This window comes from Epinephelus moara, chromosome 24 (genome assembly GCF_006386435.1).
Source record: "Epinephelus moara isolate mb chromosome 24, YSFRI_EMoa_1.0, whole genome shotgun sequence".
In the NCBI taxonomy this organism is placed as follows: Eukaryota; Metazoa; Chordata; class Actinopteri; order Perciformes; family Serranidae; genus Epinephelus; species Epinephelus moara.
In genome coordinates, this window is record NC_065529.1 from 27,494,064 (window position 1) to 27,519,541 (window position 25,478).

Genomic DNA, 25,478 nt, shown 5'->3' on the forward strand with positions numbered 1-25,478 from the left:
ATAACTATAAGGCTACGAAAACCAAACGAATTTTATTTTATAGCAATTATACACTTGTATAAACATATTAATGGGTAGAATATTCAGATTCAGATTCAGATTGACAATAAACCATGCCAAATATTACACACTGGCCCTTTAAGTCTGACCTTACATGTCAAAGATTTTAAAGATCACAAAATGCAAACAACAATAACGACAACAATAATGATAAATTAAACATAATAAAATAAAGAGGGTTCCCATGTTGTTACATTACTATTTTTTTGTGAGCAGTGTACGAAACAAGAGACAGTATTCCAATACAGTTTACAAATGTTTCATTTTCCATGTTAATATATTTACAGACTTCACATTCTTACCGTCAGCACTGTGTGTGTATATGATCTGGTTTCAGTGTTCCTAATAATCTGGTAGATGGTCATTCTAACTGGTAACACACTCATTTATGATTACATTGAATGAAACAATAAATCGCATGATCGTGTCTTGAAATACAGTTTCAGTTGCAAAAAATGTCACAGGTGATACACGATATATATATATTTTTTTAATGTTAAAATTTAGTTCCAAGATCAACGTCAGACCTGTCGGTGTCAGTGTCCTTGTTCTTGTAATTCAGTTTGTTGAAGTCCTCCATAATCTCGACCATTGTCTTTCCTTTGGTCTCTGGGACAAAATATAACAGAAACGCCGCACTGGAAATGGAGTAGGCCACAAAGATCAGGAAGCAGAACTGCCCGAGTCCGTCCTGCAGGGATACACATAAACACAGTGCTGAATAATTAAGTAGTTGACATAATGTAAGGATAGAGATTTAAAGTACGGTAGACACACAGCAGATATCTCACCACAATGTAGCCAAACAACATCCCCACAAGGAACATGCAGAGCCAGTTAATGGACCCACTGATCACAAAAGCAGAAGGACGCCAGGCTTGTAGGAAGAGGTCAGCAGGAAGAGCCATGGACACTCCAGCTTGGAGAAGATTTAAGACGTTTAATAAAAATAAAGGGGAAGTGTTTTACGTGTGAGGTGAACAAGCAACAGAAAACTCACAAGGTCCAAGTCCAAAGATGCAGATGATACAGAATATCAGGCCGATGTTCACATACGGGATCCATGAGGTCAGATTCTGCACAAAAAGAGAAATATTAATTATGTATACTCTGCAAAAATGATTCCCAAGCATGCCGTACATCTGTAGTCATCGAGGGCTGAGGTAGCTCAACTAGTGTGAACAAACTAAAAGGGGCTGTATGTGAAATTCAGAGCATATGAGTTGTCTGGACACTGTTCTTGACATGGAGGTGGCTGAGCTGACACAAATCAATCTAGATTAATAAATAGAACTACAGGGAGGAGCAAAAATATGTGTTTTTGACTTTTGTGTGAACTGTCCCTTTAAAGAAAAGGTTGGGAAACACTGCTCTACCACACAGGGAGGGAGAAGGGTGCACTGTTGAACTGTATTTACCTTGATGGACAGCGTGACAGTAAGTACTATCATCGTGACACCCATCAGTAGATAGCCATAGCCCATCAGCTTCTTTCTGCCGGCACGATCTATTAGGAAAGACTGACACACGACACACAGGTTGAATAAAGTCTCCTCACCTGACAGGGAAGATGCCAAGTGCATGGGAGTCTCTCTCCCGTCAGTCACTGTCTTTACAATCAGGTAGGTAAAGATAATAAAAATAGGAAAGATTATCCTGACAAAACCTTGATTTCACCTGCTCTTAAGTCATAAACACAGGAGGGAAAACACTTCAGATTCGACTTAGAAAATGGATCACCAGATTTTTTTTCCTCACTTGCCTCTCGGAGCTTCTGTACAGAGGAGATACTTACACACAGTGACACGGTGATGAGCTCTGTTGCTCCAAAACCAATAGCCAAGTAATGCATCTGGTCCTCTGGCACTCCTGATTCACGGAAGATGTCAAAGGCGTAAAAATACAGCTGAGAGAGAGAATGAAGTATTAGAGGCCATGACACAGAACGCAGCTGCTAAAAATGGATCACGTCATATAAATTATTAAAGTTAAAGCTGAGATGAGCATACAGCGTTGATGCCACAGAACTGAACCCCAGCACAGGGGATCATAAGGGTCAGTAGCTGCCATCGAACACAGCGGGAGCAGAGCACGTCCCTCACAGTCTTGGCCTTCTCTCCCTGGGTGCTGTCTCTCTCCTGCTGCATGTCGTCCAGCTCCTGCTTTACGTCGTCCTCCTGCCACAGCCACTGCAAGGCTTTTAAACACATGGACATACACATCCTGGATCAAACTGGAGGTTTAATCCTGTGGTTTGATAACCTGGCTCCAAAACTGTAAAGCTTAAAGTAACAGGGAGTAAATCAGCCATAACCGAATGAGATGTATGGTAAAAACTGCGGGAAGAGTTAGATGCACAAGGCATTATTAGAACCAACACTCATCCAGGCCACCATTTGTTTTTATCAAGCAGTAACCTTCGAGGCTAAAAAAGTGAAGCCAATGTGGAGGTGCCAAAAACTGCAGTTCATCAAAAGGCCACTTGAGGCTGGCTCCAAATCAGAGTCAATCCCTACAGACCCCCCCCCCCCCCCNTCATTCCCCATAGACCCCCATGTGAAAATGCCCAACTTTACAGAAGAAATAAACATGTTTACAGCCTGGTACCCCAAAACAGTTTGGTCTCTATAACTAACTTCAACATTCATGACAACTTTACGGGTGTGAATTTATTTATAACTTACACGTTTACATTTTATCAAGGCCCACAGTTACAAATATTTTAGGGCAGGGCCGCTTAAGTGAAAGTCCGTCTCTGAGGCGTCACTACAGTCTATAAATAAGATCTAGCCCTCACTCCTCCACAGCTCCACCCTCTCGTCCAAATATGGTCACTTCTGGCTCCAAAAAATCAAGATGAGGTCAAACTCGAGGTTTCAAAATGGCAGTCCACAAACCAATGGGTGACGTCATGTAAGCTACGTCCATTATTTATTTAGTGTAACGTTTTTTACAGCATGAACACACCACTCATTTTAAAGAGAGCTTCTATCATCAGGCAGTGAGACTTGTGAACTATCTGCAGGTTTTCTTTTTTAATTTTATTAGGAGGAGGTGATCAGTAGTGGATGAAAGCTCACTTCACAGTAAGGTTAGGCAAAAGACAAATTGATTGTTGTGTATAAACTTGCAGAAATGTCTTTGTGAGATGCAAAAAAAGGGAATTCAGGGATGGTATTTTGTCTTTATTTTATTTCTGGTTTTGCTCCTGGCAAAGAAACAACAACAACAAAAAACAAAACAATCAGGTCAGATCATGGGTGTTGATGCTAAATATATAAAAATTAAATGAGAATGATAATAATCTAATATAAGGTAATGATCCTCTGACTGCTGACTTTGACAGCTGCTTCTGTTAGGTGTGTTAGTAACAGGCACAACAAGAGAGATGTGCAGCTCAATATGACGAGAATAAACAAAAAGTATTCATTTAACTTGTGTTCGCTGATTAACCTTAGTTTAAAAATATAATATCTTAGTTTCACATGTATGAAATGTCCCAAAATGATCACTTTAAACATGATGCCTGACCAAATTATTTGAACAGTGCATGGTTATTATAGGACTTTTGGTTTCGGGTTGGGCTGCTGATTTTGCGTTGGTGGGTGGGTCGGGATGCAAAACTAATTGGTCATATGTGCAGGTGGCAGCAGCATGGCACATAAGGGTTTGGCGATTGTTCTTGACCCCCTGGCTACCTCCTGGCAGCACCATTGGTCCACTCACCTTTTTTGCTGCCTTCAATGTCTCCTTTGTCAATGTAAAGGTGTCGAGGCGCCTCGGGGAAGAAAAGCAGCGTCACAAATTGCAGGATGGCAGGAACACCACTGATAGCTAAGAGATATGGCCACATGTCTTCTGTACCCATCATCTCCCTGTGTAAAACAAGAGAGTCTGTTAGGGTGGGTTTATACATCACTATGTGATGCTCATCCTGACTAATTAGTAAGACGTTTACATGTTACTCTTGTCTGGAACATGTATTTGATGGTGTCAGGAAAGAACAACTGTAAATGCTTAACTCGTAACTTGGCTTGGCCTCCTTAATAAGTAAGAGAGTAAAATGCTTTTTTTCTGTCTAGCTTGTCTTGTTTTTGTTTTTTTGTTAGAAATATGACAGTGCCAACACACAGTTCTTACTTGATGCCAATTATCTGACCAGTTATTTTTCCAAATGCGATAAAGATTGAGCTTGTGAGAGTCAGGAAACCTCTGAGTTTCTTTGGAGAGCTCTCCCCGAGGTACATGAGGTGAACACTCAAGCCAAGACCTGTGGAGCAAGACAAGCTGAAGAGGATCGAAAAAGAACACTGACAAAAACAAAAAGAAAAGGTACATACTACACTTTATCAGCACGTACCAACGTTATATCCATAAAGAAATCTTCCCAGCAAGATCATCTCAAAAGACTTGGCCATGCGGCTGAAGATCATTAGAAGAGCAGCGACAATTGCCACAACGTTGTTGATCAAGAGAGCTTTTTTCCTGCAAAGGAAACAAAGAAAATGCAACATCTACTTCTATTAAAAGAACAGACATAGTCTTGGGGCGGCAGTAGCTCAGTCCATAGGGACCTGGGTTGGGAACCAGAGGGTCGCCTGTTCAAGTCCCTGTCCGGACCAAATATGGAGCGTGGACTGGTAGCTGGAGAGGCGCCAGTTCACCGCCTGGGCACCACCGAACCCCCCAACCGCTCGGGGTGCCTGACCAAGGCAGCCCCCTCACTCTGACATCTCTCCACCTTGTGCATGTAAAGGTCCTGTTTGTGCATGTGTGTCTTTCAGACCTGTGTGTTAATGACAAAAAGAGTGAAAAAAATTGAATTTCCCCTCAGGGGGATTAATAAAGTATATATATATAAAAAAAATTAGTCTCTGAAAAGACTGACTCTCATGTTTGTTCCAAGTGGCACCCTCCAAGGATGACAGATTAAGCCACCGGCAAAGGTGGTGCCATCTGTTGACAAGTTCCTACCACAGCGACACTGTTGGCTAGGTAACATAACCATGGTGTTACTATAGATGTAGACTAGATACAGGACCGTAAGATGACGCCCATTCAGTCCAACAGAACTGCTTGCCTGGTGCATATGCCGAAAAAAGTTTTCTAGCTTCCTGTTTTTCTTCCACGGCCTGCAGCCCACTGAATATGCACAGTAGTGTTTCTCCCCTAGAGTTCCCATTTGGCTCACAGACTTCACATTGTGATGATGTCACAGATATTTAAAAAAAAAAACTCTCTCGGCTTGAGGAAAGTTTTACAAATATGAAATCTCCATGGATCAAAAATTCATAATAAGCAGAGTCATAAATTAACCTTGTTTGCAGTTCAAGGTGTCCAGTCATCAGTTTTACAGGCGTCTCTTTTGCAGTGGTGGTCTATGGGGAGAATGCTTTTTGGGCTGCAGGGGATTTTTTTGCTGCAACACTGCGAGTGGTCACTGGGAAAATTTGGCTACAAGGCTTTCCTGGGGGCCTGGGTGTGACCCCAGATTCACAGATTAGAGACGTAGCTTTTCAGTTAATTTAATTAAATAGTAATGTTTTGGTCACCCTAAAGAAAAGTCTTGTTCAGTGTCTAAAACTTTTGTGTGTTTTGTACTAAAAGACCCTCCAAGGAGTTGGATATTCAGTTTTTCTGGTGAGTACATTTGTGTTACTGGTTTTAAGCCTGTTTGCCGCTAGTAAAAATTAGCTTTTAATTCTTTAAATAATTGTATTTTCAAATTTTGTAGCAGGAAGTAGTCTCTTGGATCTGGTCAGCACATTACAAGAAAGGTTCACTGAAGGTGAGTGGTTTGAAAACAAGACATGTCATGTCAGCATGTAATTGTTAAGTGTTTACTATCAATTAACAACCATACCTAACCCAAGACATGGCTTTTACGAATGTATAACCACAATGTGTGTGTGTGTCTGTGTGTCTGTGTGTCTGTGTGTGTGTGTCCCACCGGCCGTAAGTGACAGGAAGGCTGCCGCTGTGAATGGCCCCGGCCCAGGCTCCAAGACTCAGCACAGCCACGATGAAGGACCAGATGAGCTGGTTGGTGGAATCATCCACTGGAGCTCCGTACCTCGACAACCAGGTGTCGTTCACAAAACTCTGAACGTGCTGCAGAAAGGTCGGAGAGGTCAAGGGACATATTAAAGTTATCTTCAGACACTCATTGATGTCAGCTGTGAAATCAGTAAGTTGTGACTGAGTGATGGTGATTTAGACTCTCTAATTTAATTAGAAAATGTGCAACAGTGAAAAACACATGTATTAATTTAGTATTTTTCATCCAGTTTCCTGATCTTGTGACTCTTCTCTTTTTATGCTACTGATACACTATATTTTAGAGTTCACACAGCAAAACATACAACAAACAACAGCAACAAAAATAAAAATATATTTGGCCAGCTTCTGCTATTGCTGATGTTTTTCTTGTTTCGCGGTTTTCATTACACACTCATAAAGTAATAAAAATACTACCCACTTCTACTACTAATAATAATAAGTGTCACATGTCACCCTATGAAACAATATATATGGTTCAAGTGAGAATCTCAGCACTATAATTAAACTTTGAATTGCTGTAAAAGATGGCATGCTCTCAACGTTTACTGACAGAAAATTCTATCTTGCATTTACATTAATAAGAAGCACAACTTTGGTGTTGTGTGGCTACAACAAAACAGGAATTTGACACAATATTAAGGCGTAATATTGACTGTGTTAAATGTTCTTGCTCAGGTCTGTTGGAAGAGCAACAGCATGTGGCTTCTTCTGAAGGGGAGAAAATAAGACATGATGTCTTCACTGACACTGATTGTGTGCACACGCCACAGGGAGGAGTGAAGAAGGCAAATAAACCGTGTAAAGTGAGAGGGTTTTGCTCCAGTTCACACACCAAACCTTCACTTTTAATGCACTCTTTGCATTTTACTGACAGAAATCTTACCACTGCCGGAGAAGCAATGACAGACACTTGAATCCCATACTGAAATGACCCCCCTATTCCCAACACCAGCGACAGCAGATAAAGCCTCCAGTACTGCAGCTGAAATGTAAAGTGGAAGTCAGATATTGTACAGTAACGTCATTGTTTGTTTAACTGAACATGTAAATCATGTCATGACATTATAAAATATGATGCCTCATGAGATTAGCTCCAGACTGAACACTTACAACAGTCAAATCTTATTAGTAATATGATACACAGTGTAATACGCAATCACAGGGCCTGTTTTTCTACTTCTGACACTTTGAGTAATCTTGTTAGTATCTTAGCTACTTTAACTTCAGCAAAATATGTGATGAAGCATTTTTATTTTGCAGAACTGATACTTAAGTAAAGAACTGCATGCATGTGCCGGTCATTTCTTGCTTCCATACTTGTACTGAAATGTGCTCTCTAAATACAAACTGCCTTGCAAGTACTGAGAAATACTGTGGATCACAGGTAAAGAGAATTTTCTTCCACAAACACGCTGTAATGAAACAGTGTTCACTCACCTTTCCTGATGCACTGTCCATTTTTTGTGCTGGCTCCCTGGATGCTGTCTGCAGGAGCAGGAGATGAGCAGCTTACATAAAAGATGACACAGTTACTCATTATTAGACCTTTGTTTCCCATTCGTGTCGTTAGAGCAGGATTCATCATGTTTTGACGTGCTTGATGAGGATAACCAGACGCTGCGCTAGATCCAGCCTGGTCTATCTGGTTGATTCCCATGATTGTTCAGAGAAAGTCCTGCATGTGTGTCCTGTCTACTAGGTTAGATATTAAGAGAGGGAGGTATCGTTAAAAAAAAAACCCCACACGTGACACGTGTGGAGATGAGAGGATTATTTGCAGCATATTAAAGTTCATGTGAAGCTCGTACATTGTACATCATTAGTGATCCTGTGTGATTGCAGTACATGTATGCGTTAAAGATGCGCTCCACTGTTTTACATGTGGAGATCAGTTTACTCATTGAGGGAAATACAACTCATCTGGTTATTAAAAAAACAAACTAAAAGTTGCATGATGTTTCCTGTGGCTGCTTAAGGTTTGATAAGCTCAATGTCGTCATAGTGACTGGGAAAATCAGGAAGACTCCTCTTTATCTAGTTTGCTCTGATTTGTAATGAGACAATTTATCAAACATCTCTGTGCAATTGTGAATTTAGTTTGTGGCTGTAAAACTTCTCCACAAGAACATGGTTGTGTCAAATGTGCATAACTGTCTAAAGTGCTTTACATTTGCAGTCTGAGAGGAAAGCATACCATTTTATTTCTGTTTTACGTATGAAAGGCACCTGTTGCTGATCACATTGAAGAATCACAAATGAAAATCAATGTTAATATAAGATACTTTTATTGGCTCAGAGTTAGATCATTCAAACAAAGACATTACTATTCAGCATAAACAGCTTCACATATTCCACTCATGTAACAACTGCAGATTCAGTCATTTAATGCATAAATGCTCATCATCACGGTATCTTTTCTTTTAATGACTGGTGTGCACACTGACACACACTGTTTATATTTAATAAGGTGCAAATTAAGACTTTGTTTTTATCTTAAAGATGTGGTAGGCAGTTTAATTTTGGCTTCACGGGGCAGAAATCCCTTAATAAACTTTGAGCATATTATAATTCAAGTGGCCTGTGAGAAAACTAGACTTCTGCTCTTCCTCTTGGCTCTGTTTTCAGACTTTGGAAAATCTAGGCTGTGATTGGAGACTTAGGCCAATCACAGGTCATTTCAGAGAGAGGCCTCGATCCGAACCAGCTGCAGTCACGTGACATATTGTTTGGGTTAAACATGAGCATGTTACAGTCCTGGAGGATTATTAATGTGCACCTCCTCCTGTACTGCCTTAATATGCACATTCAGCACATCCAATGCATCAAAACATTGTTTTCTAGTTGGAGCCGCGCCTCGTTTTCAAACTGTATGGTTTGAATACAATGAACAATGACAGCAATATAGTCCACGATGACCAGCGCTAACATCAACCTGCGTAGTTGTCCCTCCACTGTGACATTAGAAAGTGTCACATTTATCTTGTAACTGTACTCTTCTTCAACGTTTTGTTTACTTTCTGGATCTTTCCCACATGGAGATTCTGGCCAATCAAGAGCAGCTTTCTTGCTCAAGGCATTTTATCTGGTCTGCTTGTAAATGCTGCCGTGAGAACACAAACCAACTCTAGGCAATCATGCAATTCTGTAACAACATTAGTCCCTGATTCGGATGAAACCAAGCAAACTCTAGGTCTGAAAGCAGCCTGAGGCTCATGGCTGCAGCTTTAAGTTAACATTTATGTAGTTAACATTAGCTAGAGCCTTGAATCACAGTGTGTCCTCCAACCTCACTCCCCGCTGCTACAGACCACCTTGTCGGGAGGAGAGCAGGCAGCAGCTCTGGAGACAGACCCCCATTGAGTAGCCGCAGCAACTCAATTTCAGTCAGCATAACCCCCAGTCCCAGGGAACCAGACAGCCCCGACTCCCTGCCACCCTGCTTTGACAAACAGCACTGGGGATTTGCGCTAGTCCATCACCCAGCTCTCCTCCAGGGGGAGCAGTCAACAGGGGCAGAGAATGAGGCAAAGGGACGTTGGGGTGGCTAGTTAGCTGATTCTTGTCTCTCTGTGGTCTGAGTAGCAGAGAAAAACAACAGGGTGAGGAAGGGCTCGGCGAATGTGCTGAACGCAGCTCTACAATGAATTAAGCTTAAATAAATCAGTGCATGGATAACTCTGGGTCACTGTGTGAAGCCTATGCATCTGTCCTTGGTCGTCTGGTGAGAGGGGCTTATGACAGAGATGGGAAAGGGGTTTTTTTTTTTTTTTTTTGCTTTTTCCAGATTTCTGCCTACCCCAGCTTTAATACATTCTCTTTGATTTGGTCCATCATCTGCCACACAGCAAAGACCTCAGTACTCTGTTGGTCATTTAATTGGAAGGCCTGCTGTGCAGCTTCCTCTGACCTTTCACCTCCCAAATGAGAGGATACAGCAAGGACATGTTGTTAAAAACGCTGGTAACGTGGATGACAACTTTATTCTAAGAAATAGAGATAAAATTATAAAATCTTAATAAAATGCATTACTGTTCATTTGCTAGGCTGAAGTGGGTTTTTTATACCTAGATACATCTTTATGTGTTTTCAGAGGTAGCAGCTGACTCATCCACTGCCAGTATACAGCAGACTTAATCAGTTTTGTCTCATGATTATCACGTAGCAAAACTTAAGTGAAGATGTAAAAGGTAAAACAAACTCAAGATAAAGGAGTAAAAATAGATCCAAGTTTCTTCCAGTGCTGTTAAAGTGACAGTGCCACGTACAGGCCGTCTTCCAGCTCAAGCAGATCAGGTCAGAGTGAGGCGTACAGCGGATGTGACCGTGTGCGTTTCAGGATAAAAAGTCTGTCTACAAGGCCGTGGAATGACACACTTCACCCAGCTGATACTGAGCTTTAGTTTGCTTTTCGTCCTGGCCTTTGAAGTTGAGCTTGTGGAATTCACTTGTGATGGCCGACAGAGATTTCCCCTTGGTCTCGGGCAGAAACAGGCCGACGTACAGCGCAGAAAACAGGCAGATCGCTGCGAAAGGCACAAAGCAGTACTCACTCAACCCGCTCTGTAGAAGAAAGGCAAAGGAAAGCTATCAGACAGATGTAAGACATGATGTAAATGACAACTGAAATGTGTGTGCTTTAATCTTAACTTAAAGCATGTCTGTTTGTGTCTGTGTATTCTTGTATATGTATACATGTGCAGGATTACAAATATTTATATTATTAGAAATTAATTAACTAAAGCCTTAACCTCACATATCTTAGAAGGATCAATAGGACCAGAGACACAGACACAAGCATCCTGATAGAAAGCCCCTTTTTCCTCAGTTTCAGAGTCTGAACTCTGGGAGGTGCTGTAGGGTGTCTTTTCCTTCTTTTCCCATTTCAAACAAGTCTTCTATTTTGCACTTTAACATGCTTGGTAACAAGTAGTCTACTAATTAACTGGAAAAACCTAACCTTAATAACAATGGACAAAATACAAAACTTCTTATGCCTCTGCATCAGCGATAGCTGTAGCTGTAGCTGGAGGCATAATGTTTTTAAGTTTTCCTTCCATTTGTACTGTCCGATTTTTGTGAATGCAATATCTCAAGAACACCTTAAGGGATTTTTTTTAAAAATTTGGCACAAACTCTCGTTTGGACTCAACAATAAACTGATCAGATTTCGGCAGTCAAAGGTCAAAGTCAACGTGAACTTGAATTCATCTCATTCTCGTGAACAAAATATCTCAAGAACACCTAAAGGGAATTTCTTCACATTCTGATACAAACGTCCACTTGGACTGAAGAATAAACTGATCAGAATTTGGTGGTCAAAGGTATGTAACTAACAAAAGTCCCCAGCCAGAGCGCTAAATCTTTTACTGTAAATATTGCCTTTCTTTAGTCTTACAAAAAAATGTTGTAGGTGTATGTACACTTTGGTTTTGATAGTTTTAAATGTACGCATGATTACTGCAGGACATGGACATGGACATGGACATGGACATGGACATGGACATGGACATGGACATGGATGGATGGACGTATAGTGACAGACTGACCACTAGAAATGGAAAGATCATTCCCGTGATGAAAAGGTTGAGCCACATCATGGAGCCAGCGATCATGTAGGCTGCTGGCCGAGCAGTCTGGTTAAAGATCTCTGTGGGCAGAACACCAGTCACTCCAGCTGGGGAAACAAAACAAACATATTGATCAGAGTTAATCATCACATCCTTAGAAATACTCATATCAATATAATAGCCTGACCCATACTGGGTTTTTGGGATTTGGTAACACATAATAAGTAATCTATTGCTTTATGACACATTCATGAAAGATTGATTAACATTAAAGCTTTTTGGTGAATACTTGATTCTGATTGGCTGCAGGGTGTCCATTAAAACCTGATAAATGACAAGAAAAATATAAAACTTTTATAACTTTTCCAGTTTCCTTATTATATGACACCTACCTAGTAGTTCAGGTGAAATTGTGTGTTGACCAATTTAAATCAATGTACTAGCTGGTATGAGCCTGTATCTGTACCCTTGGAATGAATGGAGTCAGGGCGGCCGCTAGCCTCCTAAAGGGGCGGGGCAGTGGCAAATCCCACGTGATACAGACAGGAAATGAATCTAAAGTAGGCTGTTTTAGTTAATCAGCAGTCTCAGGTGTAGTCTTTCAGTGCCTTATCCTCTGAACACCACAGGATAGTAACTGTAACACACAAGCTGTAAGAAGTACACTGGCCCCTGAACTTAGTGATAGCTGTCTTTGTATCACATCACCGATTGCATCACAGTCGATTTTCAACACCTTATTTCAGGCTGCGGCCGACAGTACACATGGCTTATCATTTGTTTGTGAAAATCTTGATTGATTTAGGGACAATGACACGGCTGGAAAGCCAGCTTGTCTTGTTGTTAGGCTACTGTTTCTCAACTGTAACTGGTCCATCTTGAAGGCTGTGTTTATGTCCATTTCAATAATGTGTCATGAGACAAAATTTTCATTTTAAAAATCCTAATATAGAAAGTATACAGAAACTGACCTGGTCCCATGCCAAAGCTGAGAATGTAGGTGAAGATGCAGGCCATGCTCAGGTACGGCATCCACGATACATGTTGCTGTTTGCATGTGGAGAAGAGAGTACAATATACACACTGAGCAAAAAGAAAAGAAAGCAGATCACACAAAAATCACAGATATAGAATTGACCGTCACTGTTATCTTGAAAACTGAAGATACATGCATGACTTATCACTGTTAAAGTTAAATATGTTGGTAATTAAGTGGATCAATTAAATGATTTATACAGGCTGTTCTCATTCACTGTTCGTACTTATACCTATGTAAATGTAATTCCTATAATGAGGCGGTGATCATGTGACCTATGTGCTGCGGGCTGTCCTTCGTCAAATAAGGAGAGCAAAGGAGGACTTTGAAGCTTTACTTTAGTTTTACACCCAGGAAGTCAACATTTTTGGGCTTCATAGGAATGGGGACCTGCCTCCAGCGCAGTATCCAGTTCTCATCCATGATAAAGAGTGATCAAAATCAGTGTAGCGAGGAAATTCAGTGTGGTGGACAGGTCAAACAAATACAGGAGTTTGACCCAGGAGGCTGCGGTTCATGTTCCTTGTGAAGCCAAAAGTTAAATTTGAGTTATTTTAAATTACGTGACGCACAGCCATGATTCTTTTCCAAAACTTGAAACTGGAAACTTGGAACTTGAAACCTCTCGAACCGTGTGTATGACTTTTCATAAGATATCATATGAACTGTTGCATGAGGATACTTTGATTTATAATACCTCAAAGGACAGAGCAATTGTGAAGACAACGGCCCAGATGGTCATGAGGATGTATCCTCCCATCAGCATGAACCTCCGACCTTTGCGCTCTATCAGCAGGTTCTGAAAACATCAAAATATGCTGTGAATATATAATATTCTATTTGCTTTCATGCACAGAGAGAGAAGATGAGAGAGAAGATCAACTCCAGTCTCAAATCTGTGCAGTTAACATGTAGCCAGTGCCAGCAGCTAGTTAGCTTAGCATACAGACTGGAAACAGAGGGGAAACAGTAACAATAACAAATCCACCTACCAAAAACTGAGGGGGTTTTGTACCAGATGATATTTTTTCCAGGTGCAGTAACTTGCAGTCCTGGTTGCCAGGCAACCAACAGAGATCTTGTGCAGATTAAACAAACAATATATAACCTGTTAGTGAGTGAGTTTTATAGGTGTTAGTAGGTGGACAGTGTCACTTTTGGACAGAGTCAGGCTAACTGTTTCTCCTCTGTTTCCAGTCTTTGTGTTTAGCTAAGCTAACACAGGCTACAGAGAGTGATGTCAATCATCTCTACTGACTCCTAACAAGAAAGTGCATTTCCCAGAATGGAAAACTATATCTTTAACATGACATAACACTCTCCAGAGACAAAATAAAGTCTACTCAAAGACAACCAGGAAGTACATGTTTCTATTCTCTAAACATCAGTGTGCTCCAGATCCTTTCTTCTCTCATTTCTTGGTAGCTACTCAGAAATGTCTATATCTTATTGTAAAGTGTTTGTATCGCGTTAGCGTAACATCCAACATATTCTCACGGAAATACGTGAAATGGACACGACCCCATAACAACGAATTATGTGGTATTGGGCATGAAAAAACGTGCTGCCGCATGAAAAACACTCCAATGCAAAGTCTATTATGAACAGCCGCATTTTCAAACACTTTATAAATGTTTTAAATGTCAGGGTTGGGTATCGTTTGGGTTTGGTTTTTTAATCTGGTGCTAAATGATACTTTTAGAATGTTACCAGCACCTGAAGCATCTTTATACTGTATACTTGTATTTTTACAAAATACACAAAATGACGATCAGCAACATTAAAAAATGACTTTTTTTTCTTGCAAAGGCAAATTTGAACTTGAAATTTAACAATAAATAAACTCTTAACAGTTTAAAGTATACTTTAATATATAAATATAAATAAATACACAACACTACAAACAAATTCCCATAACACATTTAGATAATGAACAAAGACGTAACCATCTACAATAATTTAACACAAAATAACGGTTACAGTGCTAATAACAGCAAAATAAAGTAAAGGTTGGGATCAGTAAGTGTCTCAGAAGAGACTCGGCAGCCAGACATTTCTCTGTTATCTGTTTAGGAGCGGCTGAGATTGTCACAACAATGAGAGTAGCTGTTCTAACTTAACAGGCCACCTTAAACCAAATATATTCCAAAATTAAACCAAGTAGCCTATTTTTCTATATTTCTTCTCTAAACCCAACCCAGTGTTTTTCTTTCCCTAAACTTCACCAAACTGCGACAGTTTCACAATGTTCACTAGGGTTGGCTTCCTACACATCTGGTACCTACCGGACCGAATCACAATGCAGATTTTGGGGCCGATTGTGTGTGTAGCGAGTGTCCGGCTGAGAGACAGAGAGGAAGAGAGGGAGAGTATGACGTTATATGTATTTACATGCAGCGGTGCAGTGATGTGTGTATGAACAGTTCAGACTATTTGTCAGTGAATAAATGCTTCAGCATCTCAAGACCCAAAACAAGTTCCTGTGTCTTGCTTACTTTCAGCTGATTAAGGTCAAGTGAGTTAGCCCCAAAGTTATCACGCAAACTTAGCCTCTCATTGGAACTGAACCAGGCTCATTTAAAATACCTACGCACAGGACATGTTGGCGTAGTTACGTAGAGTCCGTGAAGTCATCTAACTACCTGCCCTATGTGGACCCTCTCGCTTCTCGCCTCATGGTGGACTCACGAATAAAATGAGTCCACCATGACAAAATATCCTCATTGGATTTGCGTTAACATTGTTTTTATGTTGCCAACACGTAATATTTAAACATTCTGTGCCCAACGCTACACAATGTGTTATTGAGAGTTTACGTCATTTCACATATTTTCATGAGACTGAGCTGGAATATCATACGTCTGAGTGTTCTGAACACTGTGAAATAAAATGTACAACCTGCTGTATGCACAGTACAAGCAGCTGTTCTTAGTCCTTCAGTCTGTGTTAAAGCTGAGGAATTCAAACAACAGTCTGTCTTTGCCTCTAGCCGCTTACATAACATGAGCTTTACTGATGTATACTTACACACATTATACAGGCTGTGAATTCACATGTGCCAGTGCCAATTGTGATATACTGGATTTTATCAGCAGATATTCCGGCCTCTTTGAATACATATGATGCATAGAAGTAAATCTGAAAGAAATAGAGCATGGGAAAACATTAGAGTGCTGTCCAGTGTCATTATGAGAGCTTCAACTATTAATAAGTGGATTTAGCCAGTGTTTGGTACAAAGAGAAACTATGTTAATACCCTGCTGCCCTCCCTTAAACTGCCAAGCACGTGGTTGAAAGCCTTGAAAGTTTAGTCAGCATTTTCTGATGAGAAGGAAACTTGTTGCAGCTCTGAAAATATCAGTTTAGATGTGTTATTAACTCATATAGAAATGACAAAGAGACAACAAAGCTTTTCAGTACATAAAGCACATTCAAAGCTGTGAGCTGTCGTCACACATTATTCAGTGCACCTTACAGCGAGGGACGAAGCTCCACCACCAGTGTGCATTATTAATACAACCTGCAGGAACGTAAAGAAACCCAGACACGACTCAAACCGCTGATGGATCATCTCAAATTTCTAATCAACCTTCTGACATGGCAGAGGCCAAAAGAACATGTGATACTGTTACTGTAGCTCGGTGTCAGTAACACTGATCCCCGTGGGCTATACAATATTTTCTGTGGAGACACCAAACTACACTTTCAGAGACACACAACGCACTATCATGCCTCTTACCGAGTCGTTGCCACAGAGCTGCATGGCACTGCTGATGATCATGACGGAGATAAGCTGCCAGCGCACTGAGCGATCAGTAAAAAGCTCCCAGGGTTGCCGAGGCCTCATGCCTTTGGTTTCAGCCTGTTCCTGCTGGATCTCTTCGAGCTCACTGCTCAGGGCTTCACAGCCTGCCAGCCGTCTCAAAGCTGACCAAGGAAAAAACACACAACTTAAATGAACTGAGATTTGCTGGTTTTGTTATTCTCTGCTTCATCTCATATATATAAAACATGTATGATATGATTTCATGTGCTGAGTTGACAGCAGTGACGGACTCAGACCCTTAGCTTAAGTAAAAGAACAAATACAAAAATGACAAAATTCTACATCACAAGAAAAAGTTCTGCATTCAAACTTAAGTTAAGATTTTCCTTAAAGTCCGAGTTAAGGTTTCCTTGAAAAAAAAAGAAGAAAAAAAAAAGGTACAAAAAAATGTCTTCTCCTTAAGGTTTCCTTAAAATGTTTACTTAGGGATTTAAGTTTTTCGCTTGACCTTAGTCATATACTTAAGGAATTGCTTAAAGTTTGTTAAACCGTTGCACAAAGAACCTTAGTAACCAAAGTAAGGACAAAAACATAAGGTACCTCTGACTCCATCTTAACTGCAACATGGATGAGTTTATGGAGATAAATGAGGAAAAATTAAAGCATCCTGATATGAGTGCTCCACGACAGAGAGAACCCAATGGACACTTTAAATTTCACCAGAAGTCAGTTTATGTTTGTGACTTCCTTCTTCAAGCCCCTTTATAATGAATGATTGCTCTTCTGTTTTGTGCATTGAGATCTTTCCAGTCTGTTGTTAGCGAGGTATTTCATGTAAGCCTTAAGTGTCATACTTAGAGAGCAAACTTAAGGTGCTTTGTTCAACTGGCTCCAGAAGTATTAGCTGCAAAATGCACTCAAAGTATCAACAGTAATGGTGCTAATGGTGCAGTAAAATGGCCTCCGTGACCTATGTGTTATTATATGTGACATTATTCAATTGTCACTGGTGATGCAATAATGTGTACGTAACATTTTAATGTTGTAGCTGGTGGATCTAATTTAAATACTTTATACACAGTTAAGTAGTTTAGTTATGTAGCTACAAACCAGTGGGTTGAGCCCCCTCAAAAAGATCACAAGATAAATCTGGAGAGTTGTGAGATGATTAAAGGGACAGGAAATGAGAAAAAAAAAGTTATATTAGCTATTTGGCTAATTGTGTGATGTAGGTGTGTTTCTGTGTTCATTCATTCATTCATTCATGTTCCGTGACTGCTTATCCTGTTGGGGGTCATGGTTATGCTGGAGCCTGTCCGAGCTGACACTGAGCCAGAGGCGGGGTACACCCTGGACAGGTCACCAGACTATCACAGGGCTGACACATAGAGACAGACAACCATTCACACTCACGTTCACACCTACGGCCAATTTAGAGTCACCAATTAACCTGCATGTCTTTGGACTGTGGGAGGAAGCTGGAGTACCTGGAGAAAACCCACACTGACACGGGGAGAACATGCAAACTCCGTACAGGGGGGCTCCCCCACCCTGGGTTTGAACCAGGAAGGCGACAATGCTAACCACTCCACCACCATGACCCCCGTTGCTGAGTTAAGTCAGTAACATACAGGTAAATATTGTTAAACATTTGCAATTGTAAAAGAATAACTGTAAATAAATCATCTGAGAAGTTTAGAAAGGAAATGTCTCTTTTGTGAAACTGCTTATAGACATTTGAAAGGTGAGCAAGGGCCCCAAATAGGCGCTGTAATTTGTCATGTAATATATTATACATAAAGTATGGTGATATAATGTAAAATGTTGCAGTTGTCAGATAAATCTAGTAGAGTAAAAAAATATTTCTCCCAAATGTACTTAAGTAGAAGTAAAAAGTAGCATAAAATAGAGACACTCAAGTACATTAAATCTGTACATCAAGTACAGTATTTGTATAAAATATACTTATTAACCTTCCACTACTGGCTGACATATCACAGTACCCACCGTTAATACAGGCCTCCTTGTCTCCTCTGTCGATAAGCAGGTATCTGGGGCTCTCTGGGAACCATGGCAGGGTCAGGAGCTGGATGAAGCCAGGAATGGCATTACTGGCAAGTAGATACTGCCAACATGGCTCACTGCCCAGAATCTCTCTATGAATAAATAATCCACAGTGTTACTGTGTGTTACTGTGGACGCTGCAGTAAAGGATTATCCTATTTTGACAAAAACTTGTGTTGTGTCCATACCTGAGTCCGACCACCTGCCCCAACACGACACCAAATGCTGTGAACACGGCTGAAGACAGTGACACAGCCCCTCTTAAGTGCTTTGGGGCACTTTCTCCAAAATACATGGGCTGCACATTCATGCTGATCCCTGCAAAACACACAGCAGCCTTCATCAAGTTTTTTAACAGGTATTTGAACACAAACATGATCACTTGGTGACACAAATGACATACCGGCATTTATTCCAACCAGGACACGTGAGATAATGATCATCTCAAAAGACTTGGCGGCTCTGCTTGTCACAGCTAAGAGTGCTCCAGACATCAGGAAGATGTTGTTCAGCAACAGGCATTTCTTCCTTGAGAAGGAAAAGAGGACAACATTAACAGACTGCAAACAACTTATGGTCAACAAGAGTTTTAGTCACTCATTCATTCTTCCATTGGCTATATTGCAGAGATACCATGTTGGTAGAGTAATTGTATAAAAATCACAAACATAACCCCAAAACAGCAATGAATCAATCCTACTAGTTTTATCTGTGGAGTTAAAGCCTGATACATCTTATTCCTCTGTGTCATAGAGGAGCCCATTAAAAACATTAGCTGCACACAGTGTTACACTGAGTAACATGCTCCTTTATTACAGTAAACACAGGCACTGTAGTTTATTTTAAGTCAATCCCGCATACACTGTCCTGCTGCCGTAAAAACCACTACAGAATAAATGAGTATCCATCCGCCTCTGTAAATAGTGCCCAGTAAATGCATTATTTACACCTGTTTGAATAACATTTGCTAAAAACTACAGTGCCCAGGAAATCATTTAGCTTTTTTCATGCCTCTACATTGGCAAAAGCCAGCAGCAGGCATTATGTTTTTGGGTTGTCTGTACGTAAATATTTACGTCTGTCCACCCCATTCTTGTGAATGCGATATCTCAAGAACGCCTTGAGGGAATTCCTTCATATTTGGCACAAATGTCTACCTGACTCAAAGATGAAGTGATTCGATTCTGGTGGTCAAATGTCAAGGTCACTGTGACCCCGTCCGGTGCATTATTGTGTACGCGATATCTCCAGAACAACCTGAATAACAACCGGAATTTCTTCAAATTTGACACAAACCTTCACTCGGAATTAATGATTGACTGAGTTGATTTTGAAGGTCAAAGGTCACTGTGATCTTGCATTAGTCTCATTCTTGTATACGCGATATCTCAAGAAGGCCTTGAGGGACTCCATTTGGACCCAGTGGTGAATTGATTAGAATTTGGTGGTCAAAGGTCAAAGGTCGAGGTCAGTGTGATCTCACAAAACACATTTTTGACCAGAACTTTAGAATTCTTATGTTAGTTTAGACAAAGTTTTACACAACTGTCTAATAGAATAAAATGATGACATTTTATATCCCAGAGGTCAAAGGTCAACTTCACTGTGACATCATAATGTTCTGCATAAAACACTTTTCTGGCTGTTACTCAACATCATATCTCCGAAACAGAGGAGGAGACATTTGGTCAGATATTGAATTGATGTGTGTGATGCCTCCATGTTTTCACAGACGACCATAAGGTGTTACTTCTAGTTTTTAAATTAAATATATATTTATTGTGACCTGTGACCTGACCAACACCAACCTAATTCTTAAGAGTCAATTACAGTGATAGGTGGAGTGTGCAAGCATGATTGATGTTTAGCCTATGTGTTTCTCTGAGGATCATAACTCAATCCCAGGTCATATTCACGCACACGAGTGATAGAGGAATGTAAATTAACAATCTCTTCATTTATTCATTCATTCATGTGCATGTACTAAATCAACAGCTTGATCATTCACTTTCTGCACGTGGCATCCATAAACTGTCATAGAGCTGAACGATGCTGCGTCTTATATTACCTCCCGTAGCGTATGGTCATAGGTCCTGCGATAAGAGCCCCCGCAAAGCCCCCCAACGAGAAGATGGCGACAATGATTGTCCAGACTAGAGTCACCTGGTAGTCCTCCAGCTGGATGTCCCAGCGCTCCAGGAAGGTTTCATTGACAAATTTTTGAATGAACTGTCAGAAAAGACAAGAGGGTCAACCATTAAAGTCTCACTGAGTTAACCAAACACACACAAATACACAGAGCAGCAGTAAACGCTAACACTCATTACCTCAGGTCATCTGTCTGTTTACATTTTGGTGGGGAGAAGCTTGACTTAAATCTTGCAGCATTAAGAAGTCAAACTAGAATTAGTTTTTACATCACAGTAGAATTAGATGTATTAAAATAGGAATGACTAATCACAGACACAAGTATCCTGATTCTTGTTTTTTATTTTCACTGTGACCCAAATGTGAAATAATAGTGATGCTGGTCTGCACAAATGACAAATGCACATGTCCTAACTATTGAGAGGGACGTGACATTGGGTGAGAGGCGGGGGACACTCTGGACGGGCCGTTAGACTATCACAGGGCTGACACATAGAGACAGACATCCATTCATGCTCACATTCACACCTACGGCCAATTTAAAGTCACCAATTAACCTGCATGTCTTTGGACTGTGGGAGGAAGCTGGAGTACCTGGGAAAACCCACACTGACACGAGGAGATCATGCAAACTCTGCACAGAAGGGCTCCCCCACCCTGGATTCAAACCAGGAACTCTCTTGCTGTGAGGCGACAATGCTAACCATTGCACCACCGTGCCACCTGTCTCCAGCTCCCCCCCTTCCAAAAATTTACATTTATGGTTAGTATATTAAACTTTTGCACAATCCTGTCGGAAAACCGGCAAATGTATTGTTTGTCTCAAGAAAAAGGTTAAAATAACATTGACTGTTTTTCTTGGAAATAATACCGTCCTTAATACTGACATGATATTGGCTTCAACCTTCAACGGAAAGTTCCACATCAGCTGCAGCCATCTTGGTTGTTTCTTAAAATGCCTATGGAAACAGCATTAAAGAAGGGGCCCTGTTCATTTGCATGAAAGTCGCTCAGTGGCGCTTAAAGCCAAAAAAAAACAAAAAAAACAGATCGACTTCTGTGTATAAAATTGTCTGGATCTTCCGCATCCATGGGTCCATGGAACACGAGCACTAGTGTGTCCTGCTTTCCAACCAATCGGTCTTGAGCTCGCTCACACTAATGACAGATCATAATAAATTTGGATTTTGCCGATATACAACTTTTAGGAGATAATAATTGAAATAAGGTCTATTTAAGAATAAGAATAAGAATAACTTTATTTATCCCCAAGGGGAAATTCAATTAAGGTTCGTACTGGGAAACTGATGTACCTAAAAAAGTATCTGCTGATTTACAGACATCTCTTTTCCAATGTAAGTCTGTGGTGAAAAGTCTTTTTGGGCCCAGTGGCATCACATGACAGACCCGGAAGGTGCACTGACAAGGTTTAGTCACCGTGTGAAATTGGCTTTACAGCCCAGCTCTATGTTCTTCGTCTAAAACACGAACCATACCATTTAAACAGTTGTGATCAGGCTGCTGGAAATCTGTCCAGCGCAGCGGGGAACCACACACACCTGCCAGAGCAAATAAAACATGAGCTCGCAGATTCGTCTGGTTCCCAGGGAAGGTGTGAAGCTCCAACAGGGAACACACACACAAACTACACATAAATATCATCAGTGTCACCCTACCACAGTGTTCATGTTTGTTCACACTGGTAGACGTAACTTAACTCTTTTTGAACACTCCTCCCGCAGCGCCTTATCAGAATCAGCTTCATGTGAACACATGCAAGGAACATGACTTAAGTTTTTGGTGTTCTCATTGTACTTACACAGAAACAGACATCAAGCTAAAACAGACAACAAGGCCGAACAAAGGAGACAGTCAACATTTGACGACAATAATATTTGCTAATATATTTTAACAGCTTGGAAACACTGTTAAGCCTGCCGCTGCTTAAACACACACACATGCACACAATTTGGCAGTTAGAGTCAAAAACTTACAGTAGTCGGAGCGTTCATGATGGCGAGGTTGTAGCCATACTGTAGAGTTCCTCCAATGGAAGCGGAGGCAACCATTAGCACCAATGTCAGGACACTGCTCTGTTGATACAGATGTTCAGTAGATTATAAACATTTATCGTATCAAGCAGCCTATTGTTTGCTAGCATCTCCTCTTTTTGATCAATTTCATTGTAAATCTGTAATCTGTTTTAAACAACCGCACAACATGCAGCTGGAGAGACAGTATCAGAATTACACCTGCAGTATATGACAATGATTGCCTAATATTTCTTCTCTGAGTTTAGTCTGCACATTCATTCACGTTTTCTGCAGGGTCATTAGTGGTGGAGCAAATACTCAGATACTACAGTGTAAAAATACTCCATTAAAGGTAAAAGTCCAGTTTTCAAAATCAGGCTCAAGTAAAAGTACAACTGTTTTAGCATCAACATATATTTGAAGTATAAAAAGTAAAACTACTCATTATGCAGAATAATATATGTTGCATTACTTGATAGTCGTGTACTTTAATGTTAGAGCAGGTAAAGGTGGAGCTAATTTTCATTACTTTATAGTACAGCTACAACGATAAATTGATTTGCTGTCAGCTAGTTTTTTGTTTATAATGCTAAAAAAAAGCATTGACTTGTTTGTTTATGTTTATTTATTGTCTATCTACCAGTGTATTTCAGTTTTATAAGTCAGAAAATGACTAAACTAAACTAAACTAAATTAATTTGGCCAGCTATTTGATAATTAATTGGTCTGAATAATTTGTTTAAGAAGAACACAGTCAACATTCTCTGATTCAAGCTTCTTAAATGTGAATATTTTCTGTTGTTTTCGTTACGGTAAACTGATTATTTTTGGGTTGTGGACAAAACAAGAAATTTCAATTTCAATCATCCTGGGCTTTTAGAAACACTGTTCAACATTAAAAAAATAAATAAATAAATCTCAGATTCTATAGACCAAACAGCTAATTGATCAATTGAGAAAATAATCAACAATGAAAATAATCATTAGTTGGAGCTCTATTTTATATACAGCTTGGTAGTTTAACCTATAATAATATTAAGTACAATATTTCCCTTTGAACTGTAGTGAAGCAGAATTATACAGTAGCATAGGAGAACTTCAAAACTGCATTTAAGCACAGTACTTGAGTACAAATACTTAGTTACATTCCACCTGACGATGATAGCTGTTTTGTTGCTACTTATTCTCAGACTACCAATGCAAGGTCATGTGTAAAATAAAGTCACATTAAAATATAATCGTTCTCAGATAGCGCTGCACCTCACATAAACTACACTCACTAAGTAACTCAGCTTTTCTTGAAGTATTGCATAACACTATACCGACTCCTCAGATCAAACTCAGAGGGGATTAAACTCTGACAGATCCATTACTGAAACCTAAAAGTGCTAATTTACCTTCGGTGTAGCGGCAGGAGAGGACATGATTAACCGAAGGAGGTAGTGAAGAGGCTGCAGACAGAGGTGACCTGATGAAGTGAGCTCAGCCCGCCCCACCTCCTCAATAACGATCCTTCACACCACCTCCTCGAGCACGCGCTCATACTCAGAGCGTGCGTGTGGCGGCCTCTTGTGATTGGCTGCAGTTGTGCAAACAGGAGGTGGACGCTCATGTGGCCAAACACTGAGCTGGTGTCCGACCAGCACTTTTCAGACACCGAAACTGATGTGTGGAGGGAAATTATTATTATTAATTACTGTCACTGAGTTTTAGTTGAGTAGATTATGAAGAAAGACGCATGCGCAGTAGGGTGAGTGAGGTTTTCTACCCACCACACGTTCAAGTGAAAGGAGATGCAGACACGTGGGGCTTTACTTAATATAAACAGATGCAGGAAAAGATAACTGTCAACATGTGAGATATAAATCAGCTGCACACTACACGTGCAGTTTAGACAATATGTTTTTCATCCTTAAGGGGGAGACACTACAGGTGATATGGGTGGGAAAAAAGACCAACATCAACATAAACTTGTCAAGTTGATTACCATTATTTTCCATCATGAACGATTTTTTTTTTTTTAATTAGAAAAAATGGCCTTTAAAGTTATGCATCATGAAATTCCATAGAGCAAACATAAGACACAACATGTGAATAGGGTAAACATTTCAACTGACAGATATCACCATGAAACTTCCCCAGCTGATTATTTACATTAAGACATTTATTTTACATATTAGGGTACACGTTGAATTTGCACATTGAGCATTATATAATTAAACTTTTTGCGTACATCTCCAGAACAGAAATCTGAAATAAAACCTTTACTGTGTATTATGAATGTTTTCTGTCTACTTGTCTGAAAAAAGTCATGTTATGGAAGCAAAATAGCCCAAAATCTCAAAACTGACCAGAGCATGAAAAATGTGTTCACCTGAAGTATCTCCCCTTGATATTTCTAAGTTTGTGATCATCAGTATATTTGTTTTTTCCCAGCTGGAGCAACTGGTGTCCTGCCTGCATAGATCTTCAGACTGCTCAGTCAGCAGCCTACATGACCGCTGGCTCCATGATGTGGCTCAACATCGTCATCACTGGACTGATCTTTCCATTTCTAGTGAGTCTGTCACTGCGTCCATCCATTTAACAAACACACAGTGACAATGGACAATCATACCTACATACAGTATGTTTTCAGTTGGTGTGTCTCTCCATAGGGCGGCACGGTGATGCAGTGGTTAGCATTGTCGCCTCACTGCAAGAGGGTTCCTGGTTCGAATCCCAAGGTCCCAGTTTGCATGTTC

The 25,478-nt window shown here is 40.3% G+C and overlaps 2 protein-coding genes across 3 annotated transcripts; both read right to left on the reverse strand.

Moving 5' to 3' along the window:
- Positions 1–246: 246 nt before the first annotated feature.
- On the reverse strand, positions 247–7,747 carry LOC126386222 (solute carrier family 2, facilitated glucose transporter member 11-like). 2 transcript variants are annotated; one of them, XM_050038422.1, is made up of 12 exons: positions 7,558–7,747; positions 7,004–7,102; positions 6,011–6,171; positions 4,421–4,545; positions 4,201–4,330; positions 3,787–3,935; positions 2,070–2,257; positions 1,856–1,966; positions 1,479–1,580; positions 1,061–1,136; positions 852–979; positions 247–751 (listed from the first exon to the last, which is right to left on the reverse strand). In XM_050038422.1, the coding sequence occupies exons 1-12, from the start codon at positions 7,576–7,578 to the stop codon at positions 557–559; spliced, it is 1,485 nt and encodes a 494-aa protein (XP_049894379.1). In that variant the 5' UTR covers positions 7,579–7,747; the 3' UTR covers positions 247–556. The 2 variants fall into 2 exon arrangements, with proteins under 2 accessions (XP_049894379.1, XP_049894380.1); XM_050038423.1 differs by lacking the exons at positions 7,004–7,102; positions 7,558–7,747 and having other exon boundaries at positions 4,421–4,846; positions 6,011–6,142.
- Positions 7,748–8,417: 670 nt separating this feature from the next.
- LOC126386130 (solute carrier family 2, facilitated glucose transporter member 11-like) lies at positions 8,418–24,216 on the reverse strand. Its single transcript, XM_050038275.1, has 12 exons — positions 24,132–24,216; positions 22,696–22,794; positions 20,622–20,782; positions 18,957–19,081; positions 18,742–18,871; positions 18,497–18,645; positions 16,463–16,650; positions 15,751–15,861; positions 13,421–13,522; positions 12,659–12,734; positions 11,667–11,794; positions 8,418–10,680 (listed from the first exon to the last, which is right to left on the reverse strand). The coding sequence occupies exons 1-12, from the start codon at positions 24,156–24,158 to the stop codon at positions 10,471–10,473; spliced, it is 1,506 nt and encodes a 501-aa protein (XP_049894232.1). The 5' UTR covers positions 24,159–24,216; the 3' UTR covers positions 8,418–10,470.
- Between the last annotated feature and the right edge of the window lie 1,262 nt (positions 24,217–25,478).